We start from the raw sequence: 24,275 nt of genomic DNA, 5'->3' as shown, positions 1-24,275 counted from the left end.
AAATCAGGAGAAAAAGGACAAGGAGCCAGAGAAGCAGTGTGACCTTCTGGTGGCAGCCATAATGAAGTCATTATATTAACAACAGTACTTAAAAAAAACCAACCTAAAACACAGTCCTCTGAAAGACTGATGCTGTGACAATGACAACACTAACAGAACATCACCCTGGCCACTGTTAGGAAGCACTGTGGGACAACTGGTCATGCTTTGGTGGTGACTGGTCCCAGCTGACCAGCAGGTTGCAGAGCCTGCTGGAGAAGGAAGCACCAGAGGTCTATGTCTGCAGTGAGGGTCAGAGTCCCCAGACTACTCTGGGAAGATGGACCATCACCAGACTACAGGCTGAGCTCCTTCTGTCCTGGGCTTGGTCACTTGTCCTGCAGGAGATAGCAGAGCACTCAGAGAAAGAGGTAGACGGAAGTCCACATGCTGGCCACCTGAGTACAAAAGGACCCTCCCTGTTCCTCAGCAAGGTCTGGTTTGGTTCCAGATAACCCTGCCTAGAGCCTCCTCCCCACCCTCCCAAGTGTCTCCGGGAATACCATTTGGGGCAGAGCACCACCTCCCCAATTGCTCGCCATGGTTTACTGGTGCTCAGGGAGAAGCCAGCTGCGCAAAGCCACCAGGAGCACACACAATTACCATGAATCTCTCATCCAAGGTGCCTGCTGAGTAATTAAGCCCTGATTTACGCCCCAGTTAATTACCGAGCCTGGCTCCACTCACACACACAGGGACTGTCTCGAGCTGGGCGCTTCCTGGAAGTCCTGCATGGAGCTCACAAGGGGATCCACACAGGCCTGGGCCATCAGGCTCAGGCAGTGGGTGTGCTATGGGTCTCCCTTCACTGTTATGAGGGACTGGGGTTAGTCAACATCGGCTGTGATATGTGGTCAGGGGATACAGAGAAGACTGGGTACTTCTGAGGAGGGTGCTCCTGAGCAGTGTGTGGGGAAAGGTATCTCTAAGTCAAGAGAAACTCAGAATCCAAGGGGCTCCATGGACCAGGCCCAGTGCAGATCCCTCATGGGCCTACTGTGAAAGATTAGGAGAGGAAAGGTATGAGGTGGGGCATGTTAGGTCAGGCCTGAGGCAGGGAGGAGAATGAACCTGTGCCCTGCACACCACAGACCCAGAGGGTGGTTAGTGCATACAGATGGGACGGCCTTCTAGAGATCAGTGAGGGCAGGGGAGCCTGCTTTTCACGAGAGCCATGTGGGAACCAGAAGCTCTGAGCAACCCCAAGGAAGATGGAGACCAGGGAGGCTGAGTCCCCATTCAGTTCTGCCCCACTTCTGTGTCTCCACACCATCTCCTTGGAGAGCGTAGCATGTGAAGGTCCCCAGATACCGTCTTGAAGATCTAGCCAGGGCGATCCCTGGAGGCCAGCCTGAGTCAAATGCATAAACTCAAAAGCCACATTGCCACTGTGATGTAGCGGCGGCGGGGAGTCATCTTCTCTGAATTGAAGGACTTCCTCTGAGAGGAGGCCCCTTAAGACTCAGTAAGTACGGAAAACTCGCAGGGATCGGGAAGTAACCAAAACTTAGAAGGCTCAGAAAATTCTAAGATTCTTCACTCGTCTTCCAAGGGTCTAGAAGCAAAAACAACTGCTAGGGAGAGGAGACTCCAACTGGCCGCGCTGCAGGCGAGCTGCGCGGGGAGCTTCAGGAATGCAGCTTTTGTGAGCTATTACAACGCTGGAGGGGGGGGTGCTTTTTGGTACTGCATCTCCTCTGAGTCACTGGTGCTTCACATAAGGAACTGCTCACTCACGTTCCTGTTAGTAACCCCAATACACTCACTGCTTTACTAACCTAGACTTGGTGGATTGTTCTGCTGTTGGTGCCCTATCTAGAATGAAGAGATTTTTTTTTTAATGTCCCCCAGGAAAATTCACACATCTGCAGGTGAACATGCCCCACCCCTATTTCACAAAAAAGGAAACTGAGGCTCAAAGAGCATAACCACTGGGCCATGCAGTTAAGGGTCTCCAGCAGAGCTTCCCTTACCTTCGCTGTCCCTCGTATTCTAGAATGTACAGCCCATCCACAGTCCAGTGCAGAAATCACACTCTGAGATTGTATGATTCTGGTATGCTGGCACGATGGTACCAGGGGCTATGAGGAGAAATGGCCTGACAGACCCAGCCTGTAGGCAGAAGCTCACCTGTGGGGCTGTCGCCTGGCTGCTGGCCCTGCCCTGTGGCTCTTTCATCCATCACCCAGCACAGAGGCCTTGGCAGACACTGTTATCCACAGTGAGAGCCCCTTCAACACGACACAGGCCCAGAGCCTTGATTAATCGAGTGATCCGACTATGAAAATGAAAGGTTAATTGGCAGCCCTGACCCCAAGACTCTTCCTGGCATCCCTTGGCCCTCCTTCTCCTGGAGACAAAGCCTTCAGCGGGAGAAGAAATTTACCAGCCACACTTCCCAGGGATGTTCCAGCCATCAGAGACTGTGATAACTGTTGATAGAGTTCAGACGCCCAAAGGGGAAGATTAAATCTTGGGACCAAACACAGGCTGACCTTGAGGAAGGAAATGGACTCCTCTGTGCAGTTCAGATCTCTGAGGCAGGTGGGGGGCTTAGGCCCCTGGGGGGCCCCTAGGGAGGGTCGGTATGCTTCTTGGGGATGAATGGAGAGGCGGTGCTCTGGCCACATGCCAGGCACTCACAGGCATGGTTGTGGCCGCAAAGGAGGAACACCTATTGCCACTGGGTTGGGAGCAGAAGCCACCTCCTTCAGGGAGAGGGTGAGGCCAGTGGCGGGAAGGAACAACAGACAAGATAAGCAGGAGGTGATGCCCAAAGCCTGGAAACAATCATTTGATTTGGGGTGCTTCAACTGCCTTGTTATTTCTGTGGCGTGGAGACTTACATAAACAAGAATGAATAATTCACTTGGATGGTTTGGATTAAATAAATAAAAGATGGGCTCCACCTTGGAAGTGTCATTACTCTGCTGCCACTGGCTGTCACTCAGTCTCTTTCAAAAGTGACCAAGAGCAGAGGTTGCTTTTGGGCTTCTCCTAGGAGGCAAAGGGCTAGGGGTCTGGGGTGATATCCTCTGGCCTTGGGGTGATGTCTTCAGCCACTCATGAGTGTGCAGGTAACACCACGGAGAGGGGGGCAGAGTGGTAGCTGGGGTGAACCAGGAGGCTCCAGGCCACCAACCTTGGGCCCTGAGGCCCGGAGGTCATTCTGAGACCAAGACAGAGAAGGGCAGCCTTGTTCTGGGGAGTCCTTCTCCAGATCCGCAGGGCCAGCCCCTGGGCCCCATTTTCACTCTGTGGCAACTGAGGCCCTTCAGGCTCTGGGTGCTCTTCCTTCTGGACACATGCTGTCAGGAGGAGGCTGTGGTTGCTGTCATTCTCCAGCTCTGGGCCAGTCTCCCCTGTGTCCCCAGGCAAGGCTGTCCATGGCCTCCCTTCCTGTGGCCCTCTCAACAAGGGCAGTCCTGCCGTCCTATAAGCACAGGAGTGGGGCAGGTGACACGTGGGAGCCAGGGAAGGGGTGTGACTGCTCATCAGACTGGATGGTCGACAGAGGCTATGGGGCCAGAGTGGGTCCTGGGGCAGGCACACCAGGCCTCGCTGCCCCCAATCCTGTTCGCTATTCTGGGTCGGGCCTGAAAGCTCAGACGGGCCTGTTGGCCGACTCCACTACTCTGGGGAGGCCACAGGATGGCTCTGAGCTGACAAGCCTCACGATCTCAGCCCCATGCTTGCCCTTTTGGACTCACAGGAGGCAGCTGTGAAAGTTCTGAGGGAAGGGCACGGGCAGAAACAGCCTGTGCTCTACCAGGTAAAAGCTAGTGGGGGTGCACACTCCTGCCGAAGAGCGGAGATGCCGGGATAATAAGCGCTTATAGGCTCAGATTGCTCGAGTCTCAGCTCCTGGCCTCAAGTCTGCAGAATGGCCGATATTAGTGGGGCCAGAAGGCCACATGTGAGGTAGACACAGAGAAGAGGGAACCAGAGAGAAGATGGCCGTGGGGCTCACAGCGGTCACATCACCTGCGCCAGCACAGTCTGTGGACAGAAACGTGGGTGCTGGGTGGGGTGTGGTGTTTTTTTTTAAAGATTTTTTTTTTTTTTTTTGGTTTTTCGAGACAGGGTTTCTCTGTGTAGCTTTGCGCCTTTCCTGGAACTCGCTTTGGAGACCAGGCTGGCCTCGAACTCACAGAGATCCGCCTGGCTCTGCCTCCCGAGTGCTGGGATTAAAGGCGTGCGCCACCACCGCCCGGCTATTTTTATTATTTTAAATTATCTATATATGTGTGTATGCCTTAGTGTGGATATGTGCGTTTGAGTGCAGGTGCCATCGGAGGCCAGTGCTGGTTGGGTTTTGTAAACCTACACAAACCTTGGAAGAGGGAACCTCCATTGAGAAACTGCCTCCTTCAGACTGCCCTATGGGCATGTCTGTGGAGCACTGTCTTGATGGCTAGTGTGTGCGCGCAAGAGCGCGCGTGCGTGAGTGTGGAGGGCCAGCCCACTGTGGGCAGTGCCATCCGGGGGCAGGTGGGCCTGGGATATAGAAGAAAAGTAGCTAAGCAAGCCTGAGAGACAAGCTAGTCAGCAGCCTTCCTCTGTTTCAGGTCCTGACTTGGTTCCTCTTGGTGATGGACTGAAACCTGTAAGGCAAATAAACTCTTTCCTCCCCACTCTGCTTTTGGTCAGTGTTTCATCACAGCAGCAGAAGAGCAAACCAGAACAGACTCGTCAGTCCTACACCCTCATGCTCACCTTCACCAGGCTGCTGCAGCTCTGGGTCACAACAGTGCCAGCCCCTATGACCCTGGGTCAGCTCTGCAGGAGGGCAAAGGAGAGCCCAACTGTCTCCTCTTTGTGGAGAGAAGCATACAACCTCTCAAGAAAACTACTGAAGGGCTGGTGATGTGGCTCAATTAGGAGTACTTGCCTGCCATGCATGAGGCCCTGGGTCTGATCCCCAGCAATGCATAGTGGCAAATGTCTGTAATCTTAATACTTAGAAGGTAGAGGCAGGAGGATCAGAAGTTAAAGTCATCCTTGGCTACATAGTGAGTTATGTCCAGCCTGGGCTACATGAGATGCTGTTTCAAAACGCAAACCAAAAAACACCATGCCAAGTTCCTAAGGAACTGAGAGGCTGGGCAAGGCTCTGGGTTTTAGTCATAGTGTGTGAGACAGGCCTGCCAGAGCCCTGTCTGGTATGATATACCCACTTTAGTACCTGGCAAACAGCATCACAGAGCATTGGACCTTCTCGGCTCAGGCAAGAGACACGATGAGAGAAGAAGAAAGGAGGCATCTGCGTGACTGCGGGGACCATCAGGGCAGTACCTGTGGTGGCAAGAGCCTACACAGTCCCCATCAGAGCACAGCACGCTCTGTTCTGACCCCAGGCTGTGACCACAAGAGGACTAGCCAAGGATAAGAATCGGAGCAGAGGTGACAGATGGCCCACTGCGTCTCAAAGACCCAAGGACACCGACAACCCCTCCAGAGAGTTCCAGAAGGTCAGGCATGTCAGCCAGCATGGAAAACCAAACATGTGAAAGAACATAGCACAAAGTTAGTGTCCTCACCTCCATGGCAGTTAAGAAAGATAAGGATGAGTGTGCTGAAGAACCCAGGGGTTGAGTGTGGTGAGGGATACACATGTGTCTGTATGTGTGGGTGTGCATGAGTGCATATGCACACTCATGCTGGAGAAAGAGAATGCAGTCTTCCCTTCCGCTGAAGACAGAAACAGTCACACAGCTAAAAAGCAGGTGTCTTAGTCACTGTTCTACTGCTGTGAGGAGACACCATGACCAAGGCAACTCATAAACTAAAGTATGTAGTTGGGGGCCTGCTTACAGCTTCAGAGGGTGAGTCCATGATCATCAAGGCAGGAAGTGTGGTTGCAGGCAGGCAGGCAGGCAGGCACTAGAGATGCTGAGAGCTTACATCTGATCAGCCACAGGAAGGCAGACACCTTGGGCCTGGTGTGGGCTTTGAACTTCAAAGCCTACCCCAGTGACACACCTCCTCTAGCAAGGCCACTTCCTAATCTTTCTCAAACAGTTCCACTAACTGGGGACCCAAGTATTCAATATATGTGCTATGAGGGCTGTTCTCACTCAGACGACCACAGCGGGCGAGGCCCAGCAGTGCAGGCCTGAGTGCCACGGCAAGGGAACTGAGGCAACCTGTTACCACATTGACTCTCAAATGAAATAACCTACACTTGAGTGTGAGAGTGCCAGAAGGAAATACAGTCAAGTTCCCTCACAGCCTGGAAAGCAAACGTGCTCACACATAGGCCATCAGGAGACACGTAAGGTACCCTCACAGTGACTGAACGTCACTGTGAATGGGCACTGACCATGATGCAGGAAAAAGGCTTCCTCGAGGGAGATGACAGGTGAGGATGACATCACCAGGGATGCCCAGGGCTATGTGGCCCTCTTCTCTAGCTCCCACCTTCACAGATGGGCTCTCCCCTCCTTCCTAGCTGTAATGCTATGGGGTAGGAGCAGAAAGGAGGATGTGGTCCAATGGAGCAGCGACTACCCCAATGCCCCTGGCATCTCCTGATCAGGAGCTAGAAGCAGCTTTCTGAACACTCCTTTGAGGACTCTGGACAGAACCATTTTTCCTTCTGAAAAGTGAATAAAATCCACTTAAGCAAAGCTGGGATTTTCAGGCCTTACAAAAATCACCACAGTACTAGAATATCACACGCTAAGCTAGCACAACTTCAGCCCTCCAACCTTAGGCAGAGGTGCTGTTCCCAGCTCACCCAGCCTTGAAGATGAAGCAGTAGACAGAGAAGGTCACGGTCTAAGCTTCTCCTGATGCTCTGGCTGTGTCTGGGAGTCTATTCCTGTCTCTCCTGTGAGAGATTCCTGTGCACCATGGGTTGAGGGCATGGTTGACTCTCTCCTCTGTCTGGTCAGGTATCTGGACAATCCTTGGTCTTTGGTCTCTGCACATGCATGGACACTGACCAGAAGGGATGGTGTTTCAGGCTCACCGAAGTACAGGGACCTTGCCTGTTTGGCCATGGTCCAGGCTGGCAGCTCAGGCTTCCACATGAACCCCCCACGCCCCAACTTTACAAGGGAAGGGGTTGAGACTTGTTCTGCAGTGTGATGACTGGGACTCTGCCTGAGTCTCTGCTTCTAGGCCTGGGGGACTGGTGGCTAGCCAGAGGAGTTCCTGGGACTCATGGCCCCGCTGCAGCAGGCACTGGAGGTGCTGGCCCTGTTCAGACCCAAAGCTGATGTGCATCTAAGGACTGAATTATTCATGCCTTGCTAACTTCCAAACCATTCCAGTTTTACATTTTTAAATATTTAATAATTAGCCATCAAATATTTATGCAATTTTATTAGCAGCTGTGGAGGCCAGGCACTGCTATGGCTGTGACAGGGATGTCTGTGCCCTGCTCCCTATGGCTGCCTAGAGAGAGTGGCAGGAAGAGATGTCTCAGAGCACTGACTTAGGGCCTGCTGGGTCACTATGGGCTCAACCCTCTGGGACACCACATGGAGGGAGGTGGCTATTAGCCCACCTCAACCCCAGACTTCAAGTAACCAACCAATGGAATGGCTGGCAGGTGGAGGTGATTTGCTATGCCAACTAGGATACTTTTGGGGTCCTCCTCTTCTGAAGCCACCCCGCAGAGTGACAGGTAGCGCAGCTGGTCTAAGATGGGGGACAGTGGTTCCCAAAGTGGCTAGGCCACCACCACCCACTAATCAGGTCTCCTATGGAGATGGGGTTGCTTTAACTCTACTGATGCCACAGACCCTGAGGTTTGGTCCCCACCACCAGTCTGTGTCCCCTGCTGGGCCGGAAATTGCATGGTTTACACCAGCCTCAGTGATGCTTGCTCGCCCTGGAATTATATGCAGATGAGCAGACTGTGTACACCCGCCTGGCTGCTGGCAGCCGCCCCTGGGTAAGCTCTGAGCGCCTTTCAAACGGGGCATCTCTGTGTGATTAACTGCTCACTCCAGCAAGCAGCTTGTCACCTTGCACAAAAATGATTTGAAAAGACACTGGCAATTACAGCCCACCAGATTACAGGGTGGGAGAGTCCCGGGGTGACAAGCGGGCGCTGATATCATATTCGTTCTTGTAAGACTCCCTCCCCCATCCCAGGGACAGCAAGAGAGGCCCTGCAGCGCCAGGCTGCACAGTCCCTGCAGCAGCACTCTCAGCAGTAGAGGAGCAGCAGCCCCTGGTGCCTGCTGCTCCAGGTGGGAGGGACATTGTATTGGATGTGGAGGCAGACCAGAGGCCTGGAGGATCAATATTACCCAACCTGGGTCTCCAGGATCATGGCATCCCTGAGAGACACCCACAAACAACCTGGGTGCCAGGTGATGCTACTTCAGGTACCGCCCTGGGGTTTGAGCAGGGCTTCCATCAACAACTCAGGCCTTGGTCACTGGCAAGCAGGGCTAAAGTCACATGGTCCTACACGTCTCCTACCACTGACTCCACCTTATGGCTCTACCTGTTGAGTCATCAGCCGGCCCTTCCTCCCCTACATGGACCCTTCCTACAGCAGGTCTCTCTGCCCTGTGGCACAAGCCTGAGGTGCCCAGCAGAGCCTCCTTCAGTGACAAGCAAGGGTCATACATACTGTTATATTACTTCTGGCTCAGGAAAATAAGGCTCAAGGGTTGGGGTCAAATTACATGCAGCACCATGTGGAGCTGGACCGTGGCTCTGGTGTCTGTGTTCCTCAATATGGAGCCTCCAGTTGGCTGTAAGCACCACCCAACAGGCCTCCCTCCCCACCCCATCTGGCACATGGGGAGCTTCGCCTGGATCCATCAATCCTTCCTCATGACCCCAGAGGTAGGTGTGCCTGAGTCCTAACGGATGAACCCTTACTTCCTCCTCTATTACACACCTGTCAGTTGCCACCTAAATGGAGAGCTCCCCTGCCAGCAACCAAAACTGCTGTAGGCTGTAGCCCCTTGTAGTCAACTTGCCATCCACCTTTGCAGCCTTTGTCCCAGGAAATGGAGTTCCCTTGGATTCCTGCAGATCCAGCACAAACCCAGAGGCCCCCAATCAGATGCTTGACAGCCCCCCCCTCCCGCCCCACACCTGGACTAGCCCTGCTTAGCTAGAGCTGACTGCCCTCCTGATCAGATGCAGATCCAGAGTGGGTGGGGTTTCCCTTCTTTCCACTGATGTGGAAACCCAGCCCTAAGTGCCGGCCTGGCTTCTGCCACTCTGCTGTGTGCGACAGGTTCACCCACACATATCTGCCAATCTACAAGTGGCCCTGGACTTCTGCCTCTGACAGGGGACTGTGCTCAGTGGCACGCTTCTAGAACAAGCCCCAACCCCTCCAAGCGCCTTCCTCCCCGGCCTCCCTTGAGCTTCTGTACCTCTGGTGGACATGTGTGCTACCGTGCTTTGAGGGTCCACTTCCTCCACTGTATAAGTCCCTGGAGACAGAGACTGGGCCTCCCTTGGGGAAAGCCTAGCACCCACAGTGCCTGGGGCACAAAGTCACTGGGAGAGGCTCAGCAGCACTAAATGAGCTGACGGGCGGAAGAGGAGGTGGGCCCACACTCCCCTTAGACACTGGGGCTGGGTGGCCTGGAGCAACCCGTGACCCCACTTGAAGGTCTCTAGAAAACATAGCTGTAGAGGATTATATGGGGAACCAGGACTGGGAAGCCCTGGACACACAGGCCATTAGAAGGTAGAGAGGAAGGCTGGGAATGTGGCTTAGTTGGTATAGCATTTGCCTACCCTGCGTAAAGTTCTGGGTTTAAGCCCCATCATGGTATAAACCAGACATGTTAGTGCACACCTATAATCCCGGCACTTGGGAAGTAGAAGCAGAAAGATCAGAAGTTCAAGGCCAGCCTAGATTACCCGTCTCAAAGTTAAGAAACAAATCAAACAACCCCCCCCCCAAAAAAAAAAAAAACCCAACCACCCAACCAACCAACCAGAAAAACAGAGGAGGAGGAAAGGGTAGAGTGAGGCCTGGCTGGCCAGCTGCAGGCCTCCTGCCCGCTACTCCACTGCTGGAGCGCACTGCAGGGTATAAGATGCACTACAGAGGGCGAGGAGCTTTGCAGAGTGTGAGCTGCCGGCCAGTACTGCTCCAGGACCATCTTCCACCCACAGCCTCTGCTGGCAGCATGGGAGCCTCTTGGACAGGCCACTGGACTACAAGCTTACCCAAGGGCAGCCAGCCCAAGAGCTGGGGTCCTGCCTTGGCTCGAAAGGCCAAGTTTCTCTTTAGAGGGGTCTGCACTGGGAAGTTTTGGTAGGGACGTTAGTAACAGATGAAAAGAAGGGAGAGTTGGGAGGGAGGGTCAAAGTCATGCCACAGTTAGGGTAACACAGAGGGCCAGATGGGAGCACCCCCAAGGAAGCCACCCTGGGATAAGGGCCATTGTAGGCTCCAGTAACTCCTGTCCTGAGTGTGGTGACTCTGACATTCCTTGTGAGCATGTAGCAGGGCTATGCTCCCTGAACTGATGACCTGAACTGTTCTCAGCTGGGCAGTTCTAAGAGGTCATCTCCAGTTCAAGATAGGCAGAGGGCTTGGGGACCCAGAGAAAAACCATAGGCTATGGGTCAACTTTGGTGATGGAAGACTGAGCTCACAGCAGTCTGGAAAACAGAGCTCCAGCTGCCTGGCTGTTTTGAGTGACCGTCTTCTAAGCCCAATAACTGCCATCGTGGGAAATTCAGCTGTGACCCCTTCAAAAGGATCATCCCAGCTGGGTCTGTGAACTGTTTACATCCCACCACAGAGTGATGGGAGGGTCATGAGACCCTCACCTGAGTATCCAGCTGCACCCTACCACCTGTTCTATGCAACTCTGCCTTAACTGGACTCAGGGAGGAGCCAGAGCAGCTGTTCTCAACCTGCATATTAGATATTTGCATTACTATTCATAATAGTAGCACAATTACAGTTATGAAGAAGTGATGAAATAAATTCATGGTTGGGGGTCAACACAAAATGAGGAACTGTATTAAAGGGTCGCAGCGTTAGGAAGACTGAGAACCACTGGGTTAGAATGTATAGGCTGGGAGGACAAGGGGAGGAAGGAATCCATCTATGCGGCTAAGCAGAAGCTCTCGTCCCTGCTGGGTAAGGTTTCCAGTGCGGCCAGGTGGGGAATAAGAACCCGGGCCCCTGTAAGCAGCCCTTAACCTAGTCTCTGAAAGGATGCCCAATAAACTCTTGGGGGTCTCTGGAGTAAGCCTTGGTGGAACTGTGCCTCAGTTTGTCATTGTGACCTCAGGAGAAGGGGCAGAATGTGCTTATGGCCTCCTGGAAGGACAACATGCTGGCAGGCAGAACCCTTGGGCTGTGAGCCGACTACCTGCACTGCTGCCTTCTACTGCAAGGGCCTCGGGCGGGCCTGAAACAAAGGCGCTGCGTGCTGGAACAGAGCATGTGGCTCCTGTGCTGCTGCTGAGCTGACGAGGCTGGGGAGGCGCAGACAGGGCTGCCTGGCATAGCCCCACCTGTCCTTGTTTCAAGAGGCTGGAGAGTGGGCAGGGAGTTGCTTCTGACAAATGTATCATGGAGTTGGGGAGACAGACAGTAGCAAGAGGACCTGGTTTCAAATCCCCAGCACTCATGTCAGGTGTGGCTACACACCGATAACCCCAAAGCTGTGAGGAGGGGTGGAGACAGGAGGAATGCTGGGGCTTGCTGCTTGCCAGCCTGGCTCCAGGTCCTTGAGAGATTCTGCATCAAAGGATTAAGATGGAGCATAATAGAGGAGGAGATGGGACATCCTCTTCTAGTGTCTACATTCATATGTACACGTACATGGATATGCGCGCGCGCACACACACACACACACACACACACACACACACACACACACACACACACACACACACACACGGCCTATTCATGTCCTCTAGCAGAGCTACAGCTTTCAAACAAAGGTTTCACACACACAGATACCCAGAAACCAATAGGCATGACCCCAACACATGTGTATACACATCCCCTCCATTTCCCCGCCTGCCAAACACACTTGAAGCAGAGATCACATCACAAAGCAAGAGAACACAGCTGTTTCAACACGAACTTCAAGAAACTTCCTTCAACAGCCATGCAAGGCAGGCTGTCTGCCAAGAGAAGACTGGGGCTGAGGCAGTGCCCTGCCGTCCTCTGGACAGAAGCTCTGATGGAGCCAGAGGCAGTGAGGACTAGTCACATCAGAGTCACGGCTACACGAGGCTGAGAGCTGGCGATCCGTTCTGCACGCTGACACTGGGTATACAGAAACCATAATTCCCTGGAAGGCGAGCTCCCTTTGGGGGTGGGTGGTGTTCAGAGCTCATCTTTTATTGACCGAGTCATTCTTGAGTCAATCTGTCTGCTCTTGGCGAGACAAGAGTTTTAAGTCTCCTTTGTCCCGCTCCCTGAGATGCAGCAGTGTATTAAAAACCTGCTAATGCATGTGATGGCCTCGGACTTGATACGGAACCAATTCTTCAGAGAGCAGATTAAGGGAAAGGCTACAGAACCAACTCAGCGGCTGGAGCAGCTCAGAGGTTTTGGAAGGACGCTAGGTTCGGGCAGCACCTGAGACCTGAGACCTTGCACACACTGGGTGGTAAGGACCCAGGCAAAGCCGGAGGAAGGCCACGGTTAGGCCAGAGAGGACCCCAAGTCTGAAGAGAGGAGCTGGGGATTCCGGTCCTCCTGTCACACACTGGCCTGAAGAGGGGACAGGAACTGGGTAGGCTGGAAATCAGCTTTCAAAGAGAGGCAGCAAAGGTGGTCCTTGCGCTCCCCATGGCCCCGAGTCCAGGGGGGCTGGTAGCCTTGGCCTACGATGGCATGAATGTTGTAACATGTTGATGACTAAACACAGCCAGAGCTGGGGCAGAGTCCAGGTTGTCTGGATTCTATTAGATGGAGCAGGAGTAGGGGTCTGCTGACTCTGTGAGTGTGTGCATGTGTGTGTGTGTGTGTGTGTGTGTGTGTGTGTGTGTGCATGCCTGTGTATGAACAGACATGTGTTGTGTGCACACACATGAATGCATATGTGCATGCCCTGCACATGCATGTGTGTATAAACATGAATATGTATGCCTAGGTCAAGGACGACCTTGGGCGCTATTCCTTTTGATCTGAGATAGATTCCTGGGGCTCACAAGATAGAAAGAGACAACTGACTCGTGAAATCTGTCCTATGACTTCCACATGCGCCACCCCCACACACAGTCAAATGCATACAAAATAAAGAAATAAAAATATAAGTCATAATGTTTAAAAAAAAGTGAGTGTCTCATGGCTTGGGGACATCAAGTAGGGGAGGTTGGCTGGTCAATGAGCCCCAGGGATCCACATGTCTCCATCTCCTCAGTACTGGGGTCTTAAGCTCGTGGTACATGCTCAGATTTTTAAATGTGGGTTGTGAGGACTGACCTCTTGCGGCTGGCAATGTGAGAGTTTACCAGCTCAGCTATCTCCCCAGCCTCCACTGACCTTGATCCCACCCTTTGGAACACTGCCCAAGGCTCCCTCAAGTCTTTCCAGTTCTCAGTATTTTAACAAGAACCACCTGTCCCTTTATAGAGACAACACACAGAGCACTGTCACAGTGGACACGGGGAGCACTGTCACGGTGGACACGGGGAGCACCGTCACAGTGGATATGGAGAGCACCGTCACAGTGGATATGGAGAGCACCGTCACAGTGGACACGGGGAGCACCATCACAGTGGACACGGGGAGCACCGTCACGGTGGATATGGAGAGCACCCACGGGGAGCACCGTCACAGTGGATATGGAGAGCACCGTCACAGTGGATATGGAGAGCACCGTCACAGTGGACACGGGGAGCACCGTCACGGTGGATATGGAGAGCACCGTCACAGTGGACACGGAGAGCACCGTCACGGTGGATATGGAGAGCACGGTCACGGTGGACACGGTGAGCACCGTCACGGTGGACACGGAGAGCACCGTCACAGTGGATATGGAGCACCGTCACAGTGGACGTGGAGAGCACCGTCACAGTGGACGTGGTGAGCACCGTCACAGTGGACGTGGAGAGCACCGTCACAGTGGACGTGGAGAGCACCGTCACAGTGGACGTGGAGAGCACCGTCACAGTGGACGTGGGGAGCACCGTCACAGTGGACGTGGGGAGCACCGTCACAGTGGACACGGGGAGCACCGTCACAGTGGACACGGGGAGCACCGTCACAGTGGACACGGAGAGCACCGTCACAGTGGATATGGAGAGCACTGTCACAGTGGACATGGAGAGCACTGTCACAGTGGATATGGAGAGCAGGAGCCCCATGCCCTGGGTGTCCTGCTAGGGCTGACAGATCTGTGTGTCATGGTCTCCTCCACGCCATCTCCTTATACCACAGCAGAGGGTGTCTTTTGCAGGAGGTGGAGCATCAAGTGCTGGGTGGAGTAGTATCTGGTGGGAGACATCGCATGACAGCACAGTGTTCCGACTGGCATGGATATTCCTCGCTACTGTTAGATGAATTTGTAGTGTGAGCAGGAACAAAGAGAAGAGCAGGGAGATTTGGAAACTGAAGCTTGACCAGAAAGCGCATGCTACAGTGGGCTGAGGAGGTGACAGACATGACCCTGGGCATCTTGAAATCAGATGGGCTGTGGGGCTCCTCAGGAGGGGCTCAGAGATCTATGTTCCCTCGTAGAGGGGATAGCGCAATGGCTCACTCCCTCCCCAAGGCTGTGCAAGCAGTAAACAGTTGCCGGGGAAGAAGACTCTTCCGTGGAGCTGCCTGCAAGCTGTGCTGGAAGCTCCAGGGTCACAGCTTGCAAGACTCATCAGCACGCTGGGGGGGGGGGGGGGGCTGTGATTCAGCTATTGGGGTCACTCACACTTCTGTCTATAACTTGTCACCCACTGTAAGTCTGCACCCACATTCCTGTAGGGAACCCCAATAGACTCTCACTGGTTCACCAAGCTGGATTTGGATGGAATTATCGCTTTGGTCTGTTATTGCTACCTGAATGTGGGGTGAATAAAATGTCAATACACCTGTTTTCAAAGAAGCCAGAAGGAGAGAGGCGCCTGACTCAGAAAAGCACACGGAAGGGGCAGGCAATCCTCCAGAAGAGGTCCAGAGGACCCATGGCCTCTGCTTCAAGTGTGACAAGGGATGGGTCGCCAGGACGGGGTGGAACTGTGGAGAGCTGGCCAAATACATTCTTCAAGACAGAGTGATCCTGGACTAGAACCCACATCATGAGTTGATCTTCAGGGCCAGAGGAATGCAGTTTTATTATTATTGTTGTTGTCGCTGTTGTTATAACTCAGGCCGGCCTCCACCTCACTAGGCAGCCAAGGGTAAAGTAAAAACCCCTGCTGCTCCTGCCTTCACCTCCAGAGTGCTAGGACTGGAGAAGGCAAGTGTGCTGGTTAGATTTTTGTTCACATGATACAAGCTAGGGTCGTCTGAGAAGAGGGAAACTCGGTTGAGAGCATGCCCCCAGGAGATGGACTGCAGGCAAGCCTGTGAGGCACCTTCTCCATGAAGGACTGATGTGTGAAGGCCCAGGCCACTGCTGTGTGGTGTCACCCCTGGGCGTGTGGACTTGGGTTCTCTAAGAAAGTGGGCTGAGCAAGCCACAGGGGAAAGGCTAGTAAGCAGCGTTCCTTCACAGCCTCTGCTACAGCTCCTGTCTTGAGTCCTGGACTGACTTACCTGGGGCTGTGATTGGGACGGGGAACAATTAACCCTTTCCTCCCCAAGTTGCTTTGGTCATGGTGTTTATCACAGCAACAGAAAGCGACTTATTGTGGTGGGATGACTGAGGACCAAAGGGGACAGACGAAGCTCGAGTCCATCATTCCAACACTAACAGGGTGAGGCCCAGGGTCTAAAACTGAGCCCTTCTGGGAAAATCACAGGCAGCCATACTGCTGGGGTGATCAGAGTCCCCAGGACAAAGTGCCTGCCACGGAAGGAAGAACTGACAAATTACACTTCATCAAAATTAAAAACGCTGCGTATCAGACGAAAGCATTAAGAAAATGATTAGAAGACAAACAATCCAATTAAAAACTGGGCACCAATGTAAGAGGCGTCTCGGCGAGGAAGATGTATGAATGGCTGATGAGCTGCTGAAATGAGCTCCGAATCATTAGTCATTAGGGAAATGCAACCACAGAGGATGCTGTCGTCAAGAAGCCAGGAAAGACGGATGGCGGGGAGGATGGTGGGCACACACAGGGGACCCTCAGAAGGGGATGTCAACTGGTACAAGCACTCTGGAAAATGATTAGGTCATTCCTCACAAAGGTGATAGATGTACCAGGTATTCCAGAAATCCCCTTCTACACATAAGACTATCACCAATGTCCACAGCAGCATGACCCACAGTAGCCCAAAGGGGACACAACCCACTGTCCACCATCAATGACTTGATCCCTAACACATAGGCCATCCACACAGTAGAATATTACTCAGTCATATAAATGGACATGAATCTATGCTATGACATGGCTGAATCACCAAAGTATTATACTCAGCAACAGAAGCCGGAACAAAGGCTTGTGTAGTGTAAGGTTCCATTTAGACAAATGTTCTGAAAAGAGAAATCAAGAGAGGAAAGATCAGTGATTGCCTGGGGCTGTGAGTGGGAACACGGACGACTGCAAGGGCATTGGGGACCCATCAGGGTGACGGGAACATTCTAAAGCCAGGCTGTCGTGGAGGCAGAGCACCGCTGTAAGATCACTAAATCACTGAGTTAATTATACCCCGAGACAGCTGCGGATGGAGGGTGCTGCTGCTGAGCATGGGGAGACGTGAAGCAGAGACAGCCCCGGTACAGGCTCCTGGGAGAGCTGGGTGACTTTCTCACAACCTCAGGACCCCACAGCAGCCCCAAGTCAGATGGACCCCAAACCACAACCTCTGAGTTTCCATGGCACAGAACATGGAGCATGGGCCACAAGGAATGCAGACTAACTACTGAAGTTGGCCTTGTGACAGCCCTGGCACGCAGGTGAGCACGCCACCCTCTCTCCAAACAAGAAATTAAGTGCAGATGGTAGCTGCCAAGCTAGGCCTAGATGACTTCCCATGGGGACCCCAGGCTGGAGGGCCCTGCCCTCACTTGACTGTGAGCACCCGCTGTGCCAACACCACCTGGCCGGGCCTGGCCCGGCCCGGCACTGCAGGTCTGAGGTGGAGAGGTCAGGGCTGCCGAGTGTACCCCGGCTGGGGTTCCTGGGCGCCCGCGTCTTTGATGTGTCAGTCGCAAAGGCGTTCCCACTTCAATTACGGGCTGAATGAAACTGGAGAGAAATCCCTAATTGGGCACTTGGCTTCAGCTACCCAGCAAAGTTTACAGACATGCCAGGAAGGAGAGGAAACAAGGCATTCAGTCGAGCAGCTCAACGTGACTGGGGAACACGGCAGTTACTCAGCCTCGGCAGACCCATGTTGGGTCACAGAGACCCTCAGCCAAGGGGGACTCAGGATAGGACTCAAGGTCTAGGGATGTGGCTCAGAGTGAAGCACTTGTCCAGCATGTGTGAGCCTGGGGTTTGCTCCCTGGCATCTCCAAAACAGAACATGAAACCAGAACGAGACCGAAGCTGCACAAGGCTCTACCTCCAAGGTGCCTGGAGCCCAGAGAAGGGCAGGGGTGACAGTGAATCAGCAAGAAGGGGGAGAGGTGACCAGAGGAGAGGGCACATCATTGGAACAGGCCTGGGGGCATGGCCAGCAGGCTGGTGTTAAGCTTGGATGGAGGACTGTGGCCAGAGGCAAGGGTCACCCTGGCTCTGGATGGAGAGCCAGTGGATGGAGCCAGGTGGTGCCCAGAGTAGAAGCAGGCACAGGGGAGTTCCCGCCATACTCATGGGGGTCTCAAGGCAGGTATGGGCCTGGACTACACTTTAGAGACCTCAAAGAGAGCTAGGCTATGCTGGGAACATTGGCACTGCCCAGGGCAGCTTTCTACCACAAGGCACAGTCCCTGGAGCAGCTGAGAGACAGGCTGGGAATGAGGACTCTTAGGAGGACCACGGCCTTAAGGTATCTCTGTCCCTCACTCACTCTACTCTGCAGCCAGGGCTGTGCTCACTAGATGGACAGCTTTCAGCTTTCCTGACCTGGGACAAGAAGCTCAGGGTTCTATGCCATGTTTCCCATGGGAGTTCCAGTCCAGGCCTAGCCCTGCAGTCAGCTCCCAGCTGTGGAGAATCTCTTTTGAAACCATTCCCGTGGCCCAGCTCAGGGTCTATCTTCCACACTGGCACCTGAGCTTTGAAGGCCTGAGGCAGAGTGGGAGAACCTCTCCCAGCCTAAAGTCAGCAATTAAATCTCATGATTCTTAAACAACAACAACAACAACAAAAACAACCATGCATGTGATATGTATGTATGACATGTAAAATGTGCGTGTGATATGCATATGTATGATATGTGTGAACATGTGCTTGTGTGCATACACACATGTTATAATGCACTCATGGAGGTCAGAGGACCATCTCCGTGCCAGTCCTCACCTTCCTCCAGTCTGAGGAGGGTCTCTGCCCACCCCCCATGAGTACCCAGGCTAGCTGGCCTGTGAACTTCCCAAGAGTCTCTGCCTCAGTTCCCATCTTGCTGTAGGAACACACCATGGGGAGACAATATCTATGACATTGCCCAGGCTGGCCTTCAACTTCTCCCCAGCCTCCCAAATAGCTATGGTGACAGCCTGCACCAACAAGCCTGGTTCAGGCTTCGAAGGTCCCTTAGTGAGTTGACAAATAGTCCTATTTTCTTCTGGGCTGTTCTGGCTGATTCCTTCTGTTTGAAGCTGCAGACCCTCCATAATCTCTTCGCTGTGTGGCTCAGAGTCAAGGTCTAAATCTGTCTTTGTCCAGATCACCGGAGAGTTGTCCTGGTGGCATCTGTCAGATGGTCCCCACAGACTTATGCTCACCATTCATTACATGTGTATTAACTTATACAAAAGAAACTCTGGCTTAGTAATTTCTGTGTGTCTCTTTATTTCATTTGTCTACTTTCAGTAATTATGACTTTTTTCTTTTTCTCTTTCTCTTCTTCTCTTTTATTTGATAAAGATTTCATTCTGTGGCTCCAGGTGTCTGAAACTTGGGACTCTGAGTGCTGGAATTACAGGTGTGAACCACAGCCAAGCCAGTAATCACTTTCAATACCAAGTACAGACCGTGCAATGCTTTGTTTTTTACTTAAGGACATTCTGAGCAGTTGATATTTGTCCCAGTTTCATGTTGGTGGGTGTGATAAAGTACCTTGGCAGGGATGTGACTACGGAAAGACAGGTGTGCCCAGCCTCTGGCCACCGCATCCCTGTGGACTTTATGATGCTAAAAATGCTGCTCACTGTGGGCCTGCTCCTATGGCTGTAGTCTTGGTGGTCTATTTTCCTGGCTTCTTGCAAGCTCTTCGTGTTGACAGCATAGGAGGAGATATGATGCCTTTTCAGGTTCTGTGCAGAATGTTGGTTTCTGGGGTTCCACAGCAGCTACAGCACCTTCCAGAAGGTCAACTTTGGAGTCTTGCCATGCTTCTTGGGTCTCCTGACACTGGGTTTGTGGCCACTGTGTGCCCTGGGCAGTAGCCAAGCTACAGCCCTGCTCTAGAGCCCTCAGTGGCTATCTAGGGTTCCTTCCCCAGGTCTCCTTGAAATCTTCAGGAAGCTGATCTTGTTCGCTGTGTCCACAGTGGGCTCACTCCACTTGAACAAGTACGTGTGTGTGCATTATTAAATACAGCCACAAGCATCTCAAATCTTTCTGTTCACTCTCCCTAAATGCAATCGGTCCATAGCACAAGTCTAACAGAACATGCACCCAGTTGCATGGTTGAAGAGTGGGGTTACACGGAGGGCCTGGCAGGGTACCCTGGGTGGCCTCAGCCTCCTCCTTGGGGGTTAGCAGGCAGCTGGTGCCATGCTTTCCCCAGGTTCAAGGTAGATGACAGCACTGTGCTCGCATTCTCCACCTCCCCCCACAAGGATTGGCGTGCAGCATCACCAGGGTAACCTCAAGGGAGCACAAGGAGCAAATACCACAGTGAGAAACTACTCAGTGGGCAATTAAATCCTGAGGTGCTCGGCCAGGTGCAGGAAGCTGGAGACATGCTGGAGACACGCTGGAGAAACAGGAAGGGACAGACCAGGCTGTAGACACTGAGCAGGACTCACATTGGTGAGGAGGCGACTGCTGGGAGTCTTGACTGGGCCTGTCCTACACGGCTGTGCCATAGAGGCCTGGATAGCCCACACTGTTACATGTATAGCACATGAACCCAAAAAAAAACAAGATAGCTGAGTGTCTCCTGTGAATGTGCATTTCTTTGACTAATGAGAAGGGAGAGAGCTCTGCTTCCTCTTGTCAGAATTGTCACCTGATAACTACATCCCTTATGGTGTTTGTGTCGGAGCGTAACTTAAAGGGTCATTTTTAAGAAGAGATGATGTTGTTTAGAAAGGTTAAATTTAAGGCTCATCTATTTCATTACTTTTAATTAAGAAGTCCTTCCAGCCCCCAAGTACTGGGGCTCAACCCAGGGCCCTCAACCATGGCTAGACAGATTCTACCACTGAGCCATGCCACAGTCCATCACTGGGGGATTCTAGGCAGGTGCTCTACCAAGGAGCCACATCCCAGCCCATCGCTGGGGAATTCTAGAAAGGCACTTCTACTAGTCTCTGGTAGCTTAACTCTTGCTGCTATGGACATTCCTAACAACAGGGTGGCCATGTTTAAATAAAACTTTATTTACAGTATCAAGCTCTGAATTTCATGGTTTCTACAGCATGCCAAGGACTGTTGGGGCTTGTTGAAAACTAATACATTTATTTTTAGAACAGTGTCAAGTTTTGGTTTTGAAATTTTTAAAAATATGGTCCTCCCATGTCCCTATTCCTGCCACATAGCCCATATACAGCAATGATACTTTGCTGTTCTACATGGGAAAGGGAGGGCTGGGGGGGGGGGTGCTGCATCGGGGATGTACCTGCTCAGACAGCATCATTCCATAGACCCGCAACACTAGTTCGGAGACTCGGAGCAAACAGCTGACATCTCCCCACAACAGGACACCTGAGACAAAGCCCCCACAGCTCCTTTCTCATTTAAGCTACTCACCCTTGCACCCCTAGCTACTTCTGAACAGATTGAGGCCTGGGAGGTGCAGCCCTCCCCAAGAGAACAGGGATCGTGAGTAGCCTGGATCAAGCAATGCTGCCAAGATGGCTTCAGTTCTTAGAGCACTGGGGCATCCCTGACCCTCCTTTGCCACCCTAGCTGACCTAGGTTCCAGAGTCAGGGCCACTGGTGTGGGGAATACACGAATCAAGGCTGGAACAGTAGCGGCCCTGAAGTCACATGGTCCAAGCAGAGTGTAGCTCATGGTGTCTCTGGCCCAAGTGTCAAGTTCCAAGTGCTAAGCGTCAACCCCAGTCAGACTTCATGGTGCATGCTTTTAATCCCAGTACTCAGTTGGCTAAAACAGGAGAATGGGGAGTTCAAGGCCAGCTTGAGCTACAGAGGAAGAACCTGAGTTAATCTACGTCCCACCCCAAAGCCCCAAACTAGGCCCTGGAGAGTACCCTCATTTCTAGGGCAGAAAGGCTGAGGGTAAAGGAGAACACCACATAAACCAGCTCTCTTTCTCTCCTCCCCAGAGACACATCTGGGATCTGCTGTGCCCAGTCAAGCCGTGATAAATTTGATCACCTCCAATGTGTCACTCTGACAAGATGAGATTGTTTTAATTTTAATGCATGCCTAATTAAACTGCAATTAACCAGTTCACTGGCAGGGGCCACAGACAGCAGGGGGCCACACACGGAGCATCGGGAGGCTAGGTTTTGGTCCCTGGGTCAGCCTTCTTCAGGAGGAGCCAGAAAATCCCTGAACTGTCTCCCTAAACAGCCCAGCTGGACTCTGGGCCACTGGGAGCCAATGATAGGCAGGTGCCTCTGTTGTAGAGTCTCCTCCATCTGGCTGCCAATGCTGACGTGGAAAGTCCAGTAGTGTAACGCCTAGAGCCCGTAAGCTCAGGGCTACTAGGGCTGGTTTCTGCTCTACAAGAGAACGAGTGGTCTGAGACCCAAGAGGACTGGGCTGGAGACCAGGTTGTTAACACTTTGACATGTCTGCAGGCTCTGGTGTGCAGAAAAGCAGACACCCGGGACTTAAGAGGGTCAACATTAAGTTCCTTCACTCTGAAAACCTAACATGGGAGAAGGGTGGAGGTGATGGAGCGGGCAGTGAGGATACATAGTACACACACACACACACACACACACACACACACACACACACACACACACACACCTGTGACACTGCTCATGGGAAGAGCAACAGCGTAAGCCAACATGGTCTTCTAAGCTCCTGAGAGGGACAGGGTCCTGACCCATAACATCTGCCACTCACAGCTGACCCCTACAGTGACACAGGGACCACAAGACTCACAAAGGACATTGACACAATGGAGGCCTGTCAAATCAGAGCAGTTAAGGCAGGCAGGGGTCCCTACGCCAGGCAACAGTGACAAGACATATAGAGGACCTACTCTACGCCAGGCTCTCTGTGTGGAGCCCAAGGTACTGGTTGCTTCTCAGAGCCCCTCAGACCGACAGAGACATAAGGGAGGGGGTACCAGCCATCCCTGCTCAGACTTTGGGTCCTCAGGGCACCAGGCCCCCGATGCATGCCTTTAACCACCCCAGGCCCTAGGTTCTGTGCTGTCTTCAGGAGCCCTCCGTGAAGGCCCAGGGCAGATGCAGCAGGCAGAAGGGAGACAGAACAGGAATGCAGGAGTGAAGAGACCAGAAGGCTCCGCCTCTGCCACTCCACACTGATCCATGCTGCAGGAAGGCCTCTGATGATGGTTCCACCCTCCCTGGCTCAAGGACTCTTACTGGAAATGCCAAGTGTCTCCTCGGCAGGAGCAGATGACAGACACACAGAAGGAAACAGGGGTGCTTCACAGGATGGAAAGCAGTCGGGAACCACAGGCAAGACTCAAACCCAAGACAACAGAGGCCCACAGCACAGCAAGGGGGCCCGAAAGGCCCCTAAGGGCAAGGTGACAGGCGTGACTCAGGACAGGCAGGGCTGCTGCGGGACCTGCTCCAGCAGACCCTTGTCCCAGTTCCCTCCCCACCCAGAACAGTGCAAACCCCCACTTGGACACACAAGTTTGCACAGCTGCAGAACAAAGCGGCTGGGGCAGGATCTCACGGCTGCCATGCTTATCACGGCTCAGTGACTGATGTCAGTGGCCACTACAATGCGTCAGGGGTGACAGGTACATGTTCTGATGGTTGTTATCCTGATTTACAGACTGGAGAGGATGGTCAGAGGCATGGGCTGTGTTAGCCTTGCTCTTCCCTGGAATCTTGGGCCTGGTTGCAAAGGGCCCAGGGCTCTGTGACGTGTGCTTAGGCCAGTGAACGATGGCCCTGTTTTCTTGGAGGATTGGATTTACTCATGATTAATGGGCCACATATAAACTGATAAATGGTATTAATTTGTTTTGGGGGGTCTGAGAAGATCTTAGCTGCTTGCAAACTTGGATGACTAACCCTGTTTGTGAAGCCTGCAGGGAAGCAATACCTCTCAGCTGGCTGCAAGGGCCAGTAGGCTCTGTCCATCTACTCAGCCTGGATGCCCTATGCGTATACCTTTCTGGAGACCAGAGGGCTGGGTGAGGGGACCTACCTGCCACCTCCTTGGATGAGGGCAAGCTGGAGGCAGCCTCCAGATCAGCAGGGATGGGGCCCCCTCTCTCCAGAGCATGCACGAGTCCCCGTAGCCGCTCACACTCCCCCTGCAACCGGTCACGGTCCTCACGCTGGCGCTGCCTGGCCATGCTGGCCGGGTTCAGGCTCATGTGGAGCACTTTGGTTCGACTCTGATTGTAGTCACCCTAGGGGAGCGAACACAGCACAGGGTCACTGGGTGTGGACGAGGAGTTCAATAACAGGGCATGAGCAAGGGGGATCCTGGAAGCCCAGGAGCCTTTGGTGAAACACAAGGTGTGATGTGGCAGCTGCTGTGACAACCACCTCGGCACCCTGTAGAGTGTGTGCAGGTGAGTCCCTTCCCAATCTGGGTTCTGAGCTCTTAGAGTACAGAGGCCACTCGGCCGGACAAGTGGCTGAACTGGCAGAGATTAGAAGCAAAGCGGTCTTCTTCTGCTAGGACCATCACAGGTGCTCCAGCACACCAATCCCTGCTCAGTCCATCCACATACCAAATTCAATGCCAAGAACCAG

At 53.0% G+C, this 24,275-nt stretch overlaps 1 protein-coding gene across 3 annotated transcripts in view; it reads right to left on the bottom strand.

Annotated features, from left to right (window-relative positions):
* Window positions 1-24,275, bottom strand: part of Mad1l1 (mitotic arrest deficient 1 like 1) — a 334,799-nt gene that overhangs the window by 55,320 nt on the left and 255,204 nt on the right. For all 3 annotated transcript variants that reach the window (XM_052754234.1, XM_052754235.1, XM_052754237.1), the window contains one exon: window positions 23,719-23,926. In XM_052754234.1, the coding sequence (XP_052610194.1) occupies window positions 23,719-23,926 (208 nt within the window). The remainder of the gene's footprint in view (window positions 1-23,718; window positions 23,927-24,275) is intronic.

The sequence above is a fragment of the Peromyscus californicus genome, unplaced genomic scaffold (genome assembly GCF_007827085.1).
Source record: "Peromyscus californicus insignis strain IS unplaced genomic scaffold, ASM782708v3 Scaffold_2__1_contigs__length_46816999, whole genome shotgun sequence".
Lineage (NCBI taxonomy): Eukaryota > Metazoa > Chordata > Mammalia > Rodentia > Cricetidae > Peromyscus > Peromyscus californicus.
This window is presented reverse-complemented; position numbering and strand designations above follow the sequence as displayed.